Genomic DNA, 21,258 nt, shown 5'->3' with positions numbered 1-21,258 from the left:
GCTCTTCAGAGTTTTTTTTATATTAAATATAATTTATTGTCAAATTGGTTTCCATACAACACCCAGTGCTCATCCCAACAGGTGCCCTCCTCAATGCCCATCACCCACTTTCCCCTCTCCCCCATTCCCCACCAACCCTCAGTTTGTTCTCACTATTTAAGAGTCTCTTATGGTTTGCTTCCCTCCCTCTCTGTAACTTTTTTCTCCCCTTCCCCTCCCCCATGGTCTTCTGTTAAGTTTCTCAGGATCCACATATGAGTGAAAACACATGGTATCTGTCTTTCTCTGCCTGACTTATTTCACGTAGCATAATACCCTCCAGTTCCATCCATGTTGCTACAAATGGCCAGATTTCATTCTTTCTCATTGCCAAGTAGTATTCCATTGTATATGTAATATGATCTTTAGTGTTTACCCAAAGGAACTGAAAACATAGCACGTGGCTGTTTACGGCAGCTTTATTCATAATTGCCAAAACTTGGAAGCAGCCAAGATGTCCTTCAGGAGGTGAATGGACCGATAATCTGTAGTACGTCCACACAATGGAATATTATTCAGCACTAAAAAGAAATAGGCTATCAAGCCTTTCATAAAAAGACGTGAAGGAATCTTCTATGCATATTACTGAGTGAAAAAAGCCAATCTAAAAGATGAGTGGTTGCCAGGGTGAGGAGGAAGGGAGGGATGAATAGGCAGACACAGAGGAACTTCAGAGCACTGAAACTATTGTGTACAATACTGCAATGCTGGATACTTGTCATTATACATATGTCTAAACCCATGGGATGTACAACACCAAGACTAAATCTTAATATAAACTATGGACTTTGGATGATAATGATATGTCAGTGGAGGTTCACTGATCGTAACTAACACGGCATTATGGCGTGGGATGGTGATGAGGGGAGATTGTGCGTGTGTGAGGATAGGGGGGTATATGGCAACTCTGTACTTTCTGTTCAGTTTTCCTGTGACCCTACAACCACTCTAAAAATAAATTTTGTTAGTTAAAAAAAAACATACCACATAACAAGATGTATAAGATGTTCCCTTCACGTAAACTGGGGGAAGGGATTACCTATATATTCACTTTTCTGATGCATGAAATGGTTACCTGTGGGGAGTAGCACAGGAGTTGGAGGAAGACTTTTTACCATACACCTTTTTATACTTATTTTTGAATGATTAAAAAAATTATTCAAAAAATTAAAATGATTAAAAATGTATGAAAACAGTCTATCCTATCCCTTTCTTACAGTCAGTTAAAAAAAAATCTCAGCATTGAAATACTGCCTCAAACAGTTAACTCTTTTCATATTTTTTTAACAGACCATCACACAGTGATCTATTTATTCTAACCCTAAAAATTTGGGCCCAATTTTCAATCTTCTTGAAACCAATAAAAGTATAAAGAAAATCTTATAAAATCTCCAAAAGAGAAAAATCAGATCTTAAAAGAATGTGGATTCTTGTATGACCCTCCACCATTTTTTTAATTTATTTTTTTATTTTTTTTAATGTTTATTTATTTCTGAGAGAAAGAGAGAGAGAGAGAGAGAGAGATACAGAGCACAAGCAGGAGAGGGGCAGAGAGAGGAGACGCAGAATTAGAAGCAGGCTCCAGGCTCTGAGCTGTCAGCACAGAGCCCAATGCAGGGCTCGAACCCACAAACCACGAGATCATGACCTGAGCCGAAGTCGGACACTTAACCTACTGAGCCACTCAGGTGCCCCTCCACCATTTTTTTTTCTTATTTAAACTTTACCTTAAACATCAACTATCAGTCTTGATGATTTATCTGCTGTTTAAGGTCTTAACTGTAAAGCCTCCAGTCCAAAAGATTCTGTAGGCAGGGAACATGTTGTGCTATGTCGCGGGCGTGTTGAAAACACCCAGCTGTCCTCACCAGCTGAGCATATTCCTTGGGAACCACTAGTAGCGGGGTTTCTGGACCTTTAAAAGTATTTTTTTTTCTCCTGACCTCAAAAAACATCCACACACCTTCTCTAGACAAATGCCATTTCTTTCAGAACCGATTAGTCCAGGTCTGTCAGACAAATTGCTGTAACAGATATGTTTGGTAAAAGCCGTTCTCTGCTTGTCGGTCAGGTAGTTATACCTTTCTTACAGATATGCCCTTATGAGTTTCACAGTCAGTGGTCACAGGCTTTCCTGAATTTGATTCTAGCAGGTGGCAGGGCGGCTCTGCCCCTCCTTCCTTTGGGAGCACTCACTTGCCTCCAGAAAGGGCTGCCCTCAGCTGACACCAACAGAACTTGCCAAAGAGTTCACATGCTGATTTTTTGATAGGCCCAGTGAGGTTAGATGCAATCACCACTCTTAAGCTTTTGGCCCGGCCAGAGGCTGGGTGTATCCCAATGATGTACCGTGACCGAACTGTTTGGGCTGTGGCACCCTGTTTGGCAATAGTATGGTGTAGTTTTATCAAATTCTGGCAACAGCTTTCAGCTCTGTAGTAGTCAAGGAAGATCCTGGCCTGCAGGAAGGGTTTTCCTGATGCGTACTGGCAGCAAAAAAATCTTCAGCTCAAGGTCAGTCCACACTGCACAGATTCCGTGTACCCCCCAGCCCTTAAACTATTGATCACAAATCTGTTTCCGGAATATAGATGTTAGTAGATGATGTTTCCTAAATACTTGCCAATGAAAGTTAACTCGGTAGACATTTTAGTACATTTTTTGAGCTGTTTAAATCCAAATCAAAACTTTTATCTCAATCATCCAACAGAACATAACCTGAAAAACTTTGGGAGCCAAAGATTTTTCTGGTTATCACACCAAGAAAAAAAAAATCCAAAAACAAAGAACTTGAAAGTTCATCGGAAGCAAAAGTGAAAACAACCAGAAGCATATGTTTAAGAGCCATATAAAACAAAACAGAAGTAAGAAAGTATTTTTTTACCATTTATTTATTTTTGAGAGACAGAGAGAGACAGAGCATGAGCAGGGGAGGGGCAGAGAGAGAGGGAGACACAGAATCTGAAGCAGGCTCCAGGCTCTGAGCTGTCAGCACAGAACCCAACATGGGGCTTGAACCCATGAACCGCAAGATCATGACTAAGCTGAAGTTGGACATTTAACCAACCGAGCCACCGAGGTGCCCCGTGAAGAAGTATTTTAAAGCTCAAGGGCTATATTGATCTGTGTGGAATAATAAAAAGTTACTTGTTCTGACTTTACTTTTAAAAAATCCTTAAAATACAGATTTCGAAAAAAACCTTAAATATTCCTTAAAAAATTTTAGTGCCAGGACTCAGTAAACGTCTATTTCTATATAAACACCTCTTTAATTTATAAATGACCACAATAGCGCTAGGGACTCATCATTCTAAGAATTATATGTTACCATAATTACTCTGTGTGCAAAATAGCAATACATCAATGAATGGATCTTCTGAAAACATGTTGCTTTATTAAGAAGTTTTTTTTTTAATAATAAGCTTGTTTTCAAAAATCTTCAGTAATCATTTCAAGCAAAACTGTGTGTATTCATGTATGACAAAAATACCTCTGGACACAGAATCTATTTATTGGCCCATAAAAGGCATATTCACACACCAAAGGTAAACAGTTTCTTAACCCCTCAGTTTCATCATTTTGTGTGCAAAATAGAGCTAATAAAATCTCCTGCACAGGGCTGTTGAAAAGATTAAATGAGATTATATATGTAGTATGTATTCCTTACTGTGCCTTATAAAATTAGCTCTTCAAATAAATGTCTCTTCTCCTTCAACCAGAACTTATTTTTCTCTCTAATTATAGATGAAATATTTTGTCCTCCGTAAAAGGAACTCCAGACGGATAAAGATATTTTAGGAGTTTAGGACATTCCAAGAAATCATTAAGTCTTTGTTCAGGTGAGCCCCCTCCCTGGAACAAGAGGCGGCTGGAACTATTCTAGAAGCTGCTTAGGAGTTACCGAAAGTGAAGCGGTATCCTTTGACACCAGCTTTTTCAGGACCTTGGAGCCTTCTTAGCTCTTTTTCACTTCATCTCACTCCTCCCCTGCCTGCTTGTGGGCTAGAAACTCTCTCAAGCTGCTTGCAACATTTGTCTGTCTTCTACTTTCTGCCCCTTTTGATCCTTCTTCAAAAATCCAGTGCCTCATTCATTCCTCCATTTCCTCTGTCTCAAAAGGAGAAGCAGTTGGAGAGAGCTTTCTGACACACTGCCTGAATTGGCAACAAGTGTCTCTGAGGTCCCAAATTCCGAGGAATGCTCTGCTTCCCACTCAAATTCCAGGGAGGCAGTGGAGTTTAAGAAGACCCAGACATGCCAGTCTCTAGTCAAATGACCTCGAGCAATTGTCTAACTTTTCTGAGTTTCAGTTATATCATCTGTCATATAGGGACAGTAGTTCTGCATGAACCAAAGAAAGCCATTTTCGCCTGGTGGAAAAGAAAAATCGAAACAACTTTTTGGGTTTCTAAACACTGTGTTCAACAGACATCCCTCAACCTCACACGCACCTTGGAGGTTCAAGGCTGGGACTGAGCTCAGAGACGTGGTGAGCCTGAGGGTTTGGGTGATGTCCAGTAATGTAAGAGGGCTCAGGACTGTGCAGAGACGCCTGCTACAACCTATAGTTTTGATGTTGTTGTTTAAGCTGGAAGTTTAATTTTTTTTTAAGAATAAAATTATTGCTAGAGTTCCAGTGGCCTTGTGAAAATATGTATCCAGCTAGATTACCTGATAGGCTTTTTTGAGGGTCAAATGATACAATCCACAAGAGAGTACTTTCTATAATATATATTGTGCCCTAGAGGTTTGGTGACAATGGAATTCTCTCTTCAGGCAAAAGCTTACAGTCGACAGGACACTAAGTCTTTGAATCGTAATGAACTTTGGGGTCATCTTCTCTAATCCTTCTCAGATGAGGCTCTGAGTGTACACATGCTGGAGAGTTAGAAGCAGATGGCATTGGCATGCCAAAGGAAAGTTAATTCTCCAGTAATACGTGTGGGGACTTATGTCCCCTGCCCTCTCAGTGTATTATGAATGGACCTCAGATCAGATAATCAACTTTATATAAAAAACAATAACTTCCATTCTTCGTGACTCATCCAGTTTTGGCAATGAACTCTGAAAGCTGACTGCCATTCTTATAAACTTAAACATACCCTACTATACAATCCAGTAATCCTGCTCCTTGCACTTGAGTATTCATGGCAGCTTTATTCATAAAACCCAAAGTAGAAGCAACCCAAATGTCCATCTGCTAGTGAATGGATAAATACATCTTGGTCTATGCATGCAAAAGAATTCTACTCAGCCATAAAAAGGCATGAACCATTGATACTCAACAGCATGAATAAACCTCAAAAACCTTATGCTAAAAGAAGTCAGATGCAAAAGACTACATACTGTATGGCTGCAATTATATGAGATTCTAGAAAAAGCAAAGATAAATGGACAAAAGTCAGAGCTGTGTTTGCCAGGGGCCAAGACAGGGGGATGGGATTAACCACAAAGGCAGTAGAGGGAAGTTTTGGGGGTGATTATGCTGATGGTCATATGATAGTATATATTTGTCAAAGCTCACTGAATTGTACACTTTTAAAAAGTAATTTTTATTATATATAAATTATGCTGTAATAAAGCTTATTTTAAAGAAAAGGTGACCGCCAAAGAGATTATCTTAAGTTTTAGTCTTATAACCAACTAATTTAAAGGATTTAACCCAGAAACTAACCCAGAAACTGAAAGATAACAAATATGGTAACTAAAGTTTTAAAGGTGGTATATATTCAAAGTGTCCAGGGTTAGAGATCCTGGACAACTTTATTCCTGCTTTTTGAGCACCTACCATGTTGTTATCGTGTTAGTGGTAGAATAAGTAATAAAAGTACGATTGAAAGATCAAGCAATTACTTTGTCTTTTTAACTAATCTTAAACTAATTACAGAAAGTTATTCCCATGTCTGAATCAGCAACCGTGCCTCTCTAATTTATGGAATCTTCATTTTACCGACAAACCACTACAAAAATCTCCAGAGTCACCCAAATTGAGCTGAAATTTCATTTTCTGTGCTCTACTCCCACTAGAAAGCTCTGATCATTTAATTATTTACTAATTAATTCAACATGCCTCCCCCACTTCCAAAGGATCCACTTCATAAATGAGGCAAGGGTAATAATGAGGGAAAAACTTAAAGCACAAGTCAGTACAGGGTAAAAACTAGAAATAGCTGCAATTTTTGCCATGAGTTTCCAAGTGGACCAAAAAACGGGGAAACCTGTATAGATATAAGATTCAAAATGTCTACAAGATAAAGAAAAAACTATTAAGAAGATGCAACATTCTTTCTGATACTAAGACCAGGATGAAAGCTTTCCGATGGATCCTCTGAAAGAAGAAACAGTGGGACACAGCAAATATCATCAACAGCACATAGGAAAAGCCGCAGTGACTTTTCTGTGGCATCCTCGATCCATAGAAAAAGCCAAGAACATAATGCCACTCTACAGAGGGAAACATGGTAGCTGGAGGGAAAAAGTGGCAGGGGAGTGACTTTTCACTGCACACGTCTCCTTTGCAGCTTTTGAATAGCATTCAACCTACACACATAACCAAGCAGTGGGAAGGACCTCTACAAATTATTAGCTGTATAATGTTAGGCAGGTTCTGTGTCTCACCTGTATATTGGGGGTTAGAGACGATCTACCTCATTAGATTGTTGGTCAGGTTACATGATTTAACATGTATAAAAAACTTAGCATCAGGTAAGTGTTAGCTGTCACTAATGACAATGCCGAAGTGGAATTTTGTAAAGATTGTCTTGTCATGAAGCAAAACAATGTTGTTCCTTGTATAAAGCTCAGTGAAAATCCCATTTGAGTCAAGAATATAAATTTAGAGTCTCTACTAGATGTGAAAATCAGTTGTCATGCCTGTGGAGTTTATACAGCTAACAGATCTAATTTATTAAATTTTGTAAAATTTTTATTTATTTTTGAGAGAGAGAGAGAGAGAGACAGAGTGTGAGTTGGGGAGGGGCAAAGAGAGAGGGAGACACAGAACCTGAAGCAGGCTACAGCCTCTGAGCTGTTAGCACAGAGCCCGATGCGGGGCTCAAACCCACGGACCACGAGATCATGACCTGAGCCGGAGTCAGATGCTTAACCGACTGAGCCACCCAGGCACCCCAGTAACAGATGTAATTTATTTTAATTTTGTTATGTGTTTTAAAAGACAATGTATTACTAAGCATTGTTGAAAAAAATTAAGGAAGATATAAATAAATGAGAAAACATCTCATGTTCATGGATCAGAAGGCTTAAGTTTTTAAGGGGTCAGTTCCCCCAAATTGATCTAAAAATTCAATACAATCTCTATCAAACCCCATCTTCTTTTATTGCGAAAATCAATAAACTGACCCTAAAATTCATATGGAAATGCAAGTGACCCAGAATAGCCAAAACAATCTTGAAAAAAGAACAAAAATGGAGGACTCACTCTTCTCAATTCCAAACTTACTACAAGCTGCAGAAATGAAGACAATCTAGAATTAGCATTAGGATAGACACATAGATCAGTGGAGTAGAATGAGTCCAGAACTCATTGTCACATTTACGTTCAACTGATTTTCAAAAAAGGTGCCAAGACCATTCAAAGGAGAAACAATTGTCTTTTCAATAAATGGTGCTGGGAGAATTCAGTATTCACATGCAAAAGAAGGAAGTTGGACTTCCATGTCATGTGATACACACAAATTAACACAAAACGGATTATAGACTTAAATTTAAGAGCTAAAACTGTAAAATTCTTAGAAGAAAACGTAAGGGCAAATCTTCACGATGGGGAGTTAGGTAGTGGTTTCTTAGACATGACACCAAAAGCATAAGCAAAAAGACAAATAAATAAATTGGATTGTGTAGAAATCTAAAACTTTTATGCTACCAAAAAATACTATCAAGGAAGTCAAAAAGTCAACCCACAGAATAGGAGGATATATTGCAAATCACACACACACACACACACACACACACACACATATGTATATATATAATTATAATATATTTATAAACAAAAATGTATAATATATTTATAATCTTTATCATGATTCATACATATCTGATAAGGGCTTGTACCCAGAATATATAAAGAACTCTTACAACTGAATGATAAAAAAAGAATTCAATTTAAAAATCAGTAAAGTGTTTTAACAGACATTTCTCTAAAGAAGATATGCAAAGGGACAATAAGCACATGAAAAAATGCTCAACATTGTAAGTCACTAGGGAAATGCAAATCAAATGCACCACGAGATACTTACTACTCCAATCCCATTAGGACAGCTATAATACAAGACAATATTGGCTAAGAAATTCTCATTCCAAGGGTAATGCCAAATGATGCAGGCACTTTGGAGAACAGTCTGGCCATCTTAAAATGTTAAAGATAGAGTTACCATATGATCCAGCAATTCTATGGTTGGTATATATCCAGGAGGAGATTAATATATATTATATATAAATAAATATATACCTCACTATATAATTTAAAACATATGTATATATAGAGAGAGACAGAGAGAGTGAGAGAGAACAAGTGAGGAGAAACTTGAACACAAATATTCATGGCAGCATTATTTGTAATAGCTGAAAAGTGGAAACTACCCAAATGTTCGTCAGCATGTTTATTCATGAAATGAATAACTAAAATGTTATATATCCATATAATGAAATATTATTTGGCAGTAAAAAGGAATAAAACACTGATACATACCACAACATGGAAGAACCATGAAAATATGGAAGTGAAATAAGCCAGTTACAAAAGACCACATATAGGCAAATCTTTCTAGACAAATCTATAGAGACAGAAAAATTAGTCATTGCTGAGGGCTAGGGAAAGAGAGAACAAGGAGTGACTGCTTATAGCTATAGTTTTCTTTTTGAGTGGTGTAATGTTCCAAAGTTAGACTGTGATGATATTTGCACAATTCTGTGAATATACTAAACGCCATCTAATTGTATACTTTAAATGGCTGAATTTTATGGTATGTGAATTACATCTCAGTAATTTTTTAAAGGCATTGTAACTAGTCAGCAGGTCCTTGCAACTTGTCGAGTTTGAGACTCCAGTTTCATTCAAGTGAAGAATGAACAACTTTGGGCCTCCCGGGATAATATTTCTTGAATAAGCTTTCGATTGGAATCACTGGCAACAATTCTGGGTGCAGATTTTGTGTGTTACCAATTAAGGGCAAAATTTTAAATAGTTAGTTAACTAGTTAGTTCCTGTGTCTAGCCAGATGTGGTGTATCTGTTTCATGGACTATCCATGGGAACTGTTTGTGTCTTGGGCCAGCAGGTCGTCCTCTGCTCTGCAATACATTTCCAGGTCAGTTGCTTCCTCCATCAATTAGAGTGTGTGCTCAAGGGAATGCAAACTGATTTCAACATTATCTTAAACAAAACATAATTAGGAAGGTAAGCATCCTGCCAAAAAAAATTACATAATGCATTCCAAAACTAACTAAAAATGAATTGTGGACCAACCATGCTAAATATACACATTGAGCATAGGTTTAAATGGTTAATAGTTATGTTAATAGTTACTAGTACTCATGTAGCTTTTCTTTTTAAACTTATATAAATCTTTCTTTTAGGATTTAGAAATTCTGCTACACAAATTTCACCAGAAAAAAGTTAACAAATTAAATTCTCAAATGTTTGTCTCACTAAATGTATGTCTATCCACTGCTTCTAAATCCTTACAACCCGAATGTTCAAACACCTTGCTATTCAAAATGGTCCCCAACCTGGATATCACCCAGGAAGTCCACTCCAAACTACTGAGTCAGAATCTGTATTTTAACAAGTTCCCCAATTTGTGTGTACATTACAGTTTGAGAGGCGTTGCCCTCCTCCCTCAATGTAGAGCAGCCTCAGGAAAACTAGGCAGTGGGCCGCTATTAGCAATCTTGGTTGAGACAGCATTGTAGCAACCTCAAAATGCCCCTATTTGATATAAAATGGGGAAAGCTATACACTTTTTCTCACTGCAAATATGCATGAAACACAGGAAAGAAGGCTGTGGTGACCAATCTTACTTAAACATCCTGGAGGATGGAGAGAGGGGAACTTGTTCCTTAGGAAAGCTTCCTTGCTATTCTAGTTGTCCCCAGACCTTCCTCCTGGCTTTGCCCTTTTGGGCCCAGCTTCACTGTTTGTGAAAGCCCAGCCTGGACACTTAGCTGTCAAGCAGTAGGTGGTAAAAAAAAAGTCACTAATAGCAGCACAGTTCCTGAGTGAAAGATGAAAACCTCACTGTTCCAGGTCCACCTACCAGCATGGAAAGAAACAATCTAGACCTTAAATACAACTGTTTTCCCTCTCCCGGGTAGGTACAGTTCAAGTACAGGCTTCATATTCCTTAAAGAGTGCCAACTCTTCTAAAGCCACAGGGTTTGAATATATGGAAACCCATGCACTGTACCTTTGCCCCCCACCCCCCCACCCCCCATTTCTACTTTCTGCAAAGGAAGTTAATAAAGCCAGCTAACCAGGATGTCTTCCCAAGTGCATCAGTGGTCTCCATGCCAGGGTGGGGTTGGAGGAAGGGGAAGGATTCAAGAGAGTCTCCTGGAAGATGATAATTAAGATGCTGATTCTTGGGTTCTGCCCTTAAGATTCTGATTCAGGGGGGGGCGCCTGGGTGGCGCAGTCGGTTAAGCGTCCGACTTCAGCCAGGTCACGATCTCGCGGTCCGTGAGTTCGAGCCCCGCGTCGGGCTCTGGGCTGATGGCTCGGAGCCTGGAGCCTGTTTCCGATTCTGTGTCTCCCTCTCTCTCTGCCCCTCCCCCGTTCACGCTCTGTCTCTCTCTGTCCCAAAAATAAATAAACATTGAAAAAAAAAATTAAAAAAAAAAAGATTCTGATTCAGGGGGACCTGGGTGGCTCAGTTGGTTAAGTGACCAAGTCTTGATTTCCACTCCAGTTCATGAGGTGGAGCCCATAAGGTGGAGCCCATGTGGGGCTCTGCACCAACAGCGGGGAGCCTGCTTGAGATACTCGTTCCTCTCTCTCTGCCCCTCACTTGCTCAATCTCCCTCTCTCCCTCCCTCTCTCTCTCTCAAAATAAATAAATAAACATAAAAAAATGATTCAGGAGGTCTGGACTTAGGACCAAAACTTAACATTTTAACAAGTGCCCTAAGCATTCTGATATAGGAGGTCCAGGCCTACACTTGAGGAAACAGTGAGATAATTTATAAGAAATAGTAATACCACCTTTGCAATAGAATGCTTATTCTTAAGAATATATTTCATTTTTTGAATGGATGTTGGTAATTTCCTATTTGGCTCCCATTCAGCATTTACAGGGCAACTAATATTTGCAGAGAAATGTACTACCTGCTCCTTTCCTGGTATATTTGGACTGGGTGGAGGGGATGGTGAGAGGAGAAGGGTGTGATCACAATAGAGAGACATTTCTCAACTTCCTAGAGAAATGATTTGTGAAACAGATTAACCTAAACAAGTACATTACCCAACAACAGTTACCATAATTTGCTAAACTTTTTAGGGCACCAAGGTACCAGAAATGTCATGGCCATACTAGCAGGAAGGGTCAGTTCTGTAAACCAAACTGCCTACCTTCTCCACTTAGTGAAATGACCACAGGCAAGTAATGTCGCCCTTCTGCAACTCAGTTTCTTCATCCGTAAAATGAGTATTGTAATACCCACCTCATCGAGCTGATATAAGGATTAAAATGAAATACTATCTAATCGATGCAGAGGGCTCCAAGAATGTAAATCCTATAGTGAAGTTTCATTCATTTGTCAGTCAAAGCCACAAAACCATTGTGAGAACACTGAGAAATGTTTACAGAGGCTGATTTGTAATTTGATTAGTAGGTGAAAAGAGTGAAATTTAAACTTTATTTCAAACAGTTCAAGTGAATGATTGTGACCACAGTGGTCGTCGGTTTTTGTGTCTTAGGGTTCTCTAACCCGAGGCTGCTTCTTCAGGAGTTGGTGCTGCTGATGTCACGCTCGGTCCCAAAGTCCCGCTCCAAATCCCCGGTCTAGTGGGGGATGCGGAGGCACGAGGTCCCAGGCAGGTGCCCCTCGGGAGCAGGACCAGAGGTGCCAGGGAGCTGGACCCGGGCCCAGCCCCGAAGGTGCTGGGGCTGGCAGGGGACCCGGGCCGGCCGCTCAGCTGGGAGGATGCCGGCGGGCGCGGGGAGCGTGCGCGGCCACGTGACAGCCGCTATAAGAGCGCTCCGGGCGGACGCTCAGCTCCCGCCGCGCCTCCTCGCTGGCCGCGCTCCCTCCCGGCGCCCGGCTTCTCTCAGCCACCAACCTGCGGCTGCGGCGGCCGCCCGCCCCTACCCGGCAGCACCATGACAGGTAACGCGCCTCGCCGCCCACCGCCCCCCGGACCTCCGACTCTCAGTCCCGCGCCGTCTCCCCGCCCCTCAGCCTCGGGGGAGTTGCCGGCAAGACTAGGACCGCCGCAAAGTTGCAGGCTGGCTGCAGCCGGGCGTGCCGCTTCCTGCGTCAGCCGCTGCCCGGCCGCCCCTGGCGCTGGAGCTGCCGCCTGGAGCCCGGGGCGCCGTCATGGGGGGCAGCCTGGCGGGCCCTGGGCCCTCTGCCGAAGCCCCCGCTCCTGCTTCCGTCTCCGTGCCCTTCCTCTTGCTCTCGCCGTGAAGGGCGGACGGGCGGAGCAGCTGCGGCGGGGCTGGGTGGGGGTGGGGAGCCGGCTCCTGGGGGCGCCAGTCCCGAGCCCCGGAGCGCGGCGCGATCGTGGGCGGCCGCCCCCGCCTCCCACAAGCAGGAACACCTAGAAGGGCCGGCCGCGAGACGGGGACGCCTGCGGCCCCGGCCCGGCACCTCCGCCCGGGCCCTGGCCCGGGCGCTGGCCGCCACGCTGAGACTATTTTTAGGCCTTTGGGGCTGGGTTGCGGAAAGCCAGAGCCAGGGGAGTGCCCTGGGGGAGCGGGCCCCGTGCGGTGGGCGTGCGCCGGCCCACTTGTTGCAGGGGTCGACTCTGCCCCGAGAAAAAGAAGCTCCAAGATAACCCGTCCTTCTAATGTTGACGAGGCTAATCGCGTGGTTGTTACAGCAATTGAACTGCTAAAAGATTGCAGATGTACCCAGAGTTGGGTTATATTCTGCCCAACTGTCATTGGTCTCTTCTGTTCATTTGTAATGTTTGCTGGGTGTTCCAGCTTATGTTTTTAAGCATTTGTCCTGTATTTCGTTTTGGATATCATACATATCCTTCTTTAAATCCTGTTTACCTTATTAAGCTCTTATCCAGGTTCCCCTGGAATCAGGACTGCCTTTCAGCTAAAACATTAGTCATTATCCCACCTCCGTCCCCTCCGCCCCTCCATATTAAATACTCTTGGACCGACTGCCTGAAATGTTGCCATCTTAACGATGGTTTTAAGGAACAAGTAAAGGCAGACATTGATGGGGATGTCAAGTGACAGGTGTCATTGTTCTGAACTTTCCTACAATGTGACTAGGCAGGAAGCCCATGGCCCTTGAGGTGTTGGGGGACACCAGTTTTCTACAATTTAATAGTGAGCCTGTTTGGGAAGAGAGTCCAACAGGGTATGAAGATGCCCTCTGGTTAGAGGCTGGCTCATGTGCTAGCCCCTTTGATAACCTACAGCTTTCTCCCACTTCTCCATGGAATTTGCTCTGCCTCTAGCCTCCACATTGGAAAATGGGCAAGGGGAGAATGAGAAAGCGCATGACTTCGTGATGAAATGTCCCAACTCCTTGGTTGGACAGAGTGTCCCAGGTGACCCCTGCCAAATGTATCCTATACATTTGGATGCCTACCAACTTGCCAAAATCCCCTTAGAGATAGAGTGTGCCCCAGATTCCTCCCAGGGAAGAACTGGAGAAATCCTAAAGGCTGGGCTGGTGGTCTTGGGAGGGAGGGGCTTGTTCAGTAGGAAGAATAATCTGTGTATTTGCCTTCCCTTCTGGCGACTGAATGATTATTGAGTGTGTGTGTTGGGGGAGGGGGTCCCAGGGTGCAGGGTAAGGGTGCTGCTTGCTTCTCCGAGGAAAAGGAAGCAGGTTTATTTGTGATTAGGAAGTGGTCCCTAAATCCAATTAACAGTGATTGGCCACTGTTCAGATAGAAGCACCAAGGAGGGAAGGCCTGTGGAGGTGATTTTTGAGCAGAAACTCAAAGTGACTGTTGAGATGTGGTGGGTGGTGTGGGAGCCTTTGCTCCAGGTTGAGGAAATAGTCTGTAAAGCCCGAGGCTTGGCAGAAGCCTAAGCATCAGAATGAAGAATATAGCCTCTGCTTTCAGGTGCTCTGAGTTGAGGTCATTAGTTGGATTTGTGCTTGGCTGAAAATACTTGTAGGAGAAACAGAAAATGTACTTCTTGATTTCTTCATTACCACCTGTTAATTGCCTGAGGTTCACCTGGTGTTAAGCTACCATTTAGTCTGAGAATTTTGCATGTTCGAACTCTAAATTGGATTTAATTTTTATAACTTGGCCTGTGTTTCTGCCAAAGAATGGTCTTGAGTTAGTCTTAAAGTGATCATTTAGGTTCTTCCCCCACTCCCAAAGAGGCTGCTCCTTCATTAACAAAGGAAATTGATCTCAGAGGAGCTAATTTTTCCCAAGTTAGTGGTTGAAAAGACTCCTGGGGTAGGATATTATAATGAGTGTGGTTTTTTTTTTCTCTTTGTATTAAGATCAGGCCTTTGTGACACTGACCACAAACGATGCCTATGCCAAAGGAGCCTTGGTCTTGGGCTCCTCTCTGAAACAGCACAGGACAACCAGGAAGCTGGTCGTGCTTGCCACACCGCAGGTCTCGGACTCCATGAGGTGAGGACCTCCCTGCTTAGCTGTTGGTGGGGCTCCCACATCCTTACCCCACTTCTGGTGTCAGTGGGTATTGAGGCCGTTCCCATTCCAGGGGTTGAGCCGTAGGTGGAGAAGGATCAGAGTTGCTGAGTGAAGGATTCCTGGATCTGAAACCTCTTCCTAGCTCTTGGGAGATATTCCAACTGATCTTCCTTCTGGGAGGTGCTATTCTGACCCATGCTTTAACTGGTTCCAGCTGGGAGAAGGCCTCTCCAGTAAGCAAGTTTTCTAGGATGACCTGAGTGAAAGTTTTAGTCCAGGCATTCCTTTTATGTGGTCACACTTCACTTACATTCCTTTCCCCAAATGTAGCAGGACTACTTTGTTTCCTGTTCCCAACTAGGGAAACCTCTAGGTGACTGAAAGTAAGGAGCATTTTTCTCCATTGTCAGTTGACATTTGTAACCTAAAGACCTTCATTTACCATTTAATAGACTAGAATATTTGCCAAAGGGTTCTCTGAACTAAGGATTATGCTAAGTGAGCCTCCTGGGGGTGGGGATTGGGGGACACACTGCTTGTGATTGGGTTAGTTCACTTTGATTTGTTGATATTAAATTTTGAAGTATTTGAATGAACTGCCTAGATCCTAATACTACAAAAATATCTGGGCACACTTACAGCTCTGTATGGTGTTTAGTTTTTCTATTTGTCTTAGAAATTGAACATGCACTTCTTGCAACTTCTTACAAGATGTGTAAGCACATGCCAGGGATCTCTGAAAAGGCATTACACACACACACACACACACACACACACACACACACACACCACTTATGTATATATAAATAATCTCAATACTAACCTTGTTTCTAAAGGGTAATTTAGGAAAATGCCAAAAAGACTGTTTCCTAATGTGTATGTCCTAATTGGCAGTCTATTTAGTGAGGATGTGTGTAAGAAGACAGATGGAGTCTTAGATCCCCCTTTGCTGTGGAAAATAGCTCCACTGACCATTTATTTTGAAAAAGATCAAGTTTACTGTGTGAATTAGAACATATTTTTCTACAGCTTGGGGACAGATAATACAACACCAGTTTTGTTCTGCATGTTTCATATTGTTATAAACTTTGAATGATCTTTTTATCATATGTGTTCCCTTGTGCTGAGCCTAGTGTTTTACGAAAGTATACCCCCACTTAACCCACCTCAACATTGCTTTCTAAAATAAATCTTGAGTTAATTTTGGGGACGGAGGAGTGTTGTACATCACAAACCACAGTGAGTCTCTCACCATGCCAGAAGTGCTAAGCATATAAGTGTGGGTTATATTCAGTGCTAAAGCTTGGCAACTGAATAACTGAGTCCTTTAACTTCTTTTGGGACACACAGTTCTGTCATCTGCTTTAGCGAAAATGGGTAGTTGTAGGCTTCACTGCAGGTATTCTGTGCATTTAGCATCATTTATAAAAACATGCAGTAGCCAGCAAGCATCCATTCTAATGAAGTATCATTGTTAAATACATAGTCTGTTGTAAAGATGTGCTCTTTCCAAATGGGAGTCCCATTTTGACAGGCTGTTGCTACAATTTGCCTGGCATTCAGTGGTATAATAAAAATTAGGAAACTTCTGTAATAAAGTTTAAGACCAGCGTTTCAGCCTCACCAAAGCAATTTTTATTAGTGATGTTAACTACATACGCAAGTTAATACAGTTTGGCCTGAAGTAAATTAAGACCTATTTAAGATAGTATATCAAAGTAACAGATGGCTTTAGTAATTGACGGATAGACTAATAAGGCTGCAATAATGGATTACTTGTTACTTGTCTGAAAAGACCCTAAGCGCGCTGTTTTCTGGATTTTATCTTGACAGAAAAGTTTTAGAGACCATCTTCGATGAAGTCCTCACAGTAGATGTCTTAGACAGTGGCGATTCTGCTCATCTAACCTTAATGAGGAGGCCTGAATTGGGTGTCACGTTAACTAAACTCCACTGCTGGTCACTTACACAGTATTCAAAATGTGTGTTCATGGATGCAGATACTCTGGTGAGTGTGTCTGATGACTGAAAAGATGTATATAGTAACTGAGACCAGTTAGGCATTTGAGGAACGCTCTTAAGACTCGACTGTAAAGTTCAGATAAAGCCACTCATTAAAAGCATCAGGTGATGAAGGAGAGTTGGCCCAGGCTGCCTTACAGCTGTCATCCGAATGGTTAAGATCAGCAGCAGATTGCATCTTTTGTGTTGGATAACTTAGGGAGAACTTAAGAGTATGCTGGGGCAGAACATATCTGTAATGCTTCCTCTCCCATCTCCCTTTTGAATTAGGTCCTAGCAAATATTGATGATCTTTTTGAGAGAGAAGAGTTGTCGGCGGCACCAGACCCAGGGTGGCCTGACTGCTTCAATTCTGGAGTCTTTGTTTATCAGCCCTCAGTTGAAACCTACAATCAGCTGTTGCACCTTGCTTCCGAGCAGGGCAGTTTCGATGGTATGTGTCTGTTATCTTTATATTTGAGCTGCTAGTAACTTCTAGGAGCTGCTCTTCTCTGGGATCTAATTGCTATGATTTCTTATGCCTGGAAGACAGCAACACATGAGATGTAGTAAACACTTTGATTTGTTTTTGTTGGAAAATACTGTTGTGTGTTCGCATACATGCCTCTTTCTTCTATTAAGTATATGGGATTAACCTAAACGAGGAGAGGCAGTTTTACACACCTGCTTTTAACTGGCTTTCTTGTATCTAAGTTAGAGTATGATAAATGAACCATGGTTATTTAAGAATTCAAAAGACTATTCTTAAATCAAAAGCTTTAACAACTATCTTGAAACCCGGGAAAGCTTAATTGGAAGAGCTAACAGGAGGACCAAGCATTGTCTTTGTGGAAATTGGAGGAATAAGCCTGATAATTTGGCTCTCATTCTCTTGGGAAACATTACAAAAAAGAAGATAGAAACTTTACATGATTAATCTTTGTCTCCAAGTTCTCATTCTCTATAAGGCTGCACGTCAGAGTGGTGTTTGCAAGGCCAAAGAATCAAACATTGGCAAGGTCAGCATCTGTTTTCCATAATGTATAAGTGTATCTGTAGTTACACGTATATGTAGAAAGGTCCTGGCTATTTGTGGATTTAAGGCCCCACATCCTTTTGAGAAATTTAATCGAATGAATTAGATCTGTTTCCATTTCAGGCCAGTCTCTGAAATAATCTGGTTTTGTTTTTGTTTTTAACAACAACAAACCATCCCAAGACAAAAGCAGGTCTAACAGTAATGTTGATGGATCTTTTGAATAAAGAGGAAAGCCAGTTGTATCAAAGATGAAGGGTATGCTCTAAGACGAAGCCTTCTCAGCAGTGACTTACTGTCAGATACTTGACATCGTGGCAAAGAGCCCTGAGCCCTGAAGCAGAGCCTTGGCTCCAGGGGATTCTTTCTTCCCTGTCTCCTCTCCAAGAGCAGATCTGAGATTTGCAGGGAGTACATCTTTTGAAACTAGGGGAAACAGCTTTCTTCATTTGACCTTGGGTTTAGCCCTCAATATAGATAGGAAGGTTCATTTCCATTAACTAGTTATAGAGTTAAAAGTCAAAATCTCCAGTTTGCTTGTTTTAAACTAAAAGATTAAAAGTTTGTCAGATTGCTGAAGTTAAAACATTTAAAGGTATACAAAGAACTGAAATTGGGTTGCTATTTGTTGTTGCTACTCACAGAAAATGGTCACTTGAGGATTTGGGATATGCAGCTTTTGAAATGTCACTGAAAATAAGAAAGTTTAAGTCTCGATCTTGAGTCATAATTTGGCTAGTTTATGCTCTATACCGGGAGCTCTCCACGTGGGGTTGCTTTGGCTTCCCAAGGGACATTTGGAAACGTCTGGAGACCTGTTGGGTTGTGACAGCTGGGAAGAAGGGTGCTTCTGGCATCTAACAGGTAGAGGCTAGGGCTGCTGCTCAGCATCCTACAACACACAGGGCAGACCCATGACAAAGCATTATCAGACCCCAAATGTCAGTAGTGCCAAGGCTGAGAAACTTTGTGCTAGGCCAAGACACTGCATGCTCTAGAACCACGAGCAGGAATATGTGAACTGTAATGAATGGCAGCATCTGAAAAGTGCAGTCTTCTGTTAAGCACCCTAAGTAAAGATAACATGTTGAACGTTCACTGTGGTCAGGGCCAAATGCAACTTCTTTTCTGATGGACTTTTTTTAGCTCCATATAAGTAATGAAAAGTGTATTAGTATTTGAGTTCAAAACACACGTTCCCTATTTGTGCTGCTATTACTAAAACCTTTGCCATAAAAGGAAGAAGGTGAGTGTACTTTCAGAGGAAGTCCACTGTTAACCTTCCTGGCAAAATACAGCTTTCTTCACCTCCTCTGCTCAGATTTGAAGGAAGTAGGGAAATATGCCAGAAAATTAGTGTAAATTCTCCGCTGCAGTAAACACACTGCATTCTCAAGTAGATGGAGCAGCCTGAAATCCCAATGATTGTAATAGTGTAAAGAGAATCCATTCAATTTCTAATCCAGAAGAGTACTACTAGATTTTGTTGAGAGTTGAGAATTTGGGTACCAAACCTGGTACCTGTACCAGGTTACGGTTTTAGCATATAAAACTAATTGATTAACTTGTAAAAACCAATCTGGATCATCTACCTTGTTTGAGATACAGGAGGTACTAGAGGAGTTGAATTCTTTGTTAAGAAGCCAGAATGTGTGAAAAGTGCTCAACTAGAAAGCACTTTCTGCTTTTTCAGCCAGAATCTGAGACCACTGAGAGATTCCCTGTGTGCCTGGTAGCATATTTTAGTCTTCAGCAAGGTTTCCAGGAGCTGGTCTTTCTCTAAGGTGTTCCATTTCCTGGCTTGTTGGTGGCAAAGGATAGAGTTTTCTCTGTTAATAGAAATGCTTAACCAAAGGAGTTGAAAATTCAGTTATGCAGATGGAAACTGACAGTTATTCTCAATATGTTTAAATTCAACAGAAGACTAGCAGCTCTTAAATGAAAGGGAGTTTTCATGTTGTGTTAAGCTTTACTTCCCAAAGAAAGCTCACAACATACTGTGGAAGCCTGTTCCACTCTGGAGAAGTTTACTGTCCTATTGAATTAATACCTGTACGACATAAAGACTTACTAGACTTACACGTAACATTTCTTTGTGAGCTACATCTCTTTCTCATGACAGTGGTAACCTTGCTTTGCTTCAGATTTTCAGTGCTTTGCCCTATTTTGTTTAGATGTTCTGTCCTAGGCACTGAGATAGGAACGTTTTCAGATGTTTCCTTTCACATTGTCTAATCTCCATAAGTATTCACCATCCACCTTCATCCCCTATTTTTACTCCACAGGGGGCTTAGGACCCAGCATCTTTAGACTGGTACTAAAGAAAACCCATTTGTAGGTGATTGTATCTTAGTCTGAATATCTTGCAAGTCCTGCTTAATCTCTTGCATACATTCAGCAAAAACTATAGGGCCTGGTGTCCGCTGACAAGCCACACAGGCTGCTGATGGCTGAGTGTTGGCAGCTGCTTTCCCAGCCCTTCTAATGCAGAGGAATGTGACTGTCATACTTCTAATCACCAGCCCTCTAATTACTACCTCCCCCGCCCCTGCCCCAGGGCCTCTGGCCAAGAGAATAACCCTAAAATGGCAATCGCGCTAGACACTTTGACTTTTCTTTCCAAATATAAATAGAGTATTAGAATTTATGAGTGACTTGCACACCTCATTCATGACTGATGTCTGATTTTCCGTAATGAAGCGTCTAAGTTCTATACCGTTTGTATTTGCAGACTGTCTTGGCACTTACATCATAGCTGACGTTACATGTTTCCTGAAAGTTGAACAATGGCTGTTGTGAAATATATATGCACTAACATTTTCGAGAGCGTGACATGATCAGGTTAATTCAGCAATGAGAGGAAGAGAGCGATTATATTAAATACTAAGCGACAGTTTTGTCTCTACATACTCAAGTACGACGAAGATGATGCACTTGGCTCTTGAAACCAATCTGAATGCAAGTTGAGGCTTCTTTTCTGTTACTCTAAAGCTGCCTAAATTAAGAGTACTTGTGCGGTTGAAGAGTTTAGTGTTTGATAATTACTGTCTGTTAAATTTTATCTGTATGTGTTAGTTTCAAAAACCTAAGTCAAAAAGAGGAATTCATATTTTCCAACTTGGAATGTTCTTTTTAAAAAAATTTGGAGATTATGTTACTGTAACTTAAACACCCAAAACTTGTTTTTGGAATAATGAAATTTTGGTCTATGGTTGAATTTTCAGAAAGAATGGGAGACAATAAATTGGAAGTAGAATATTAGCTATGATTTTACTTTAAGTAGAATCCAAGATCCTCTGTGAGATCCTTCTACCTACATGTTCCATATCCTGAGTGGTCATTGAGACCCTTAAACT

General features: G+C 41.5%; 1 protein-coding gene across 2 annotated transcripts in view; it reads left to right on the top strand.

Annotated features, from left to right (window-relative positions):
- GYG1 (glycogenin 1) overlaps positions 1-21,258 on the top strand; it is a 75,763-nt gene that overhangs the window by 28,732 nt on the left and 25,773 nt on the right. Inside the window, exons 1-4 of one of the 2 annotated variants that reach the window (XM_045037467.1) lie at positions 11,996-12,383; positions 14,709-14,844; positions 16,699-16,873; positions 17,158-17,320. In XM_045037467.1, coding sequence (XP_044893402.1) covers positions 12,377-12,383; positions 14,709-14,844; positions 16,699-16,873; positions 17,158-17,320 — 481 coding nt within the window. In that variant the 5' untranslated portion in view covers positions 11,996-12,376. Of the gene's footprint in view, positions 1-11,995; positions 12,384-14,708; positions 14,845-16,698; positions 16,874-17,157; positions 17,321-21,258 lie in introns of those variants that run through there. The other variant, XM_023260475.2, reaches the window with a different exon arrangement.

The sequence above is a fragment of the Felis catus genome, chromosome C2 (assembly GCF_018350175.1).
Source record: "Felis catus isolate Fca126 chromosome C2, F.catus_Fca126_mat1.0, whole genome shotgun sequence".
Lineage (NCBI taxonomy): Eukaryota > Metazoa > Chordata > Mammalia > Carnivora > Felidae > Felis > Felis catus.
This window is presented reverse-complemented; position numbering and strand designations above follow the sequence as displayed.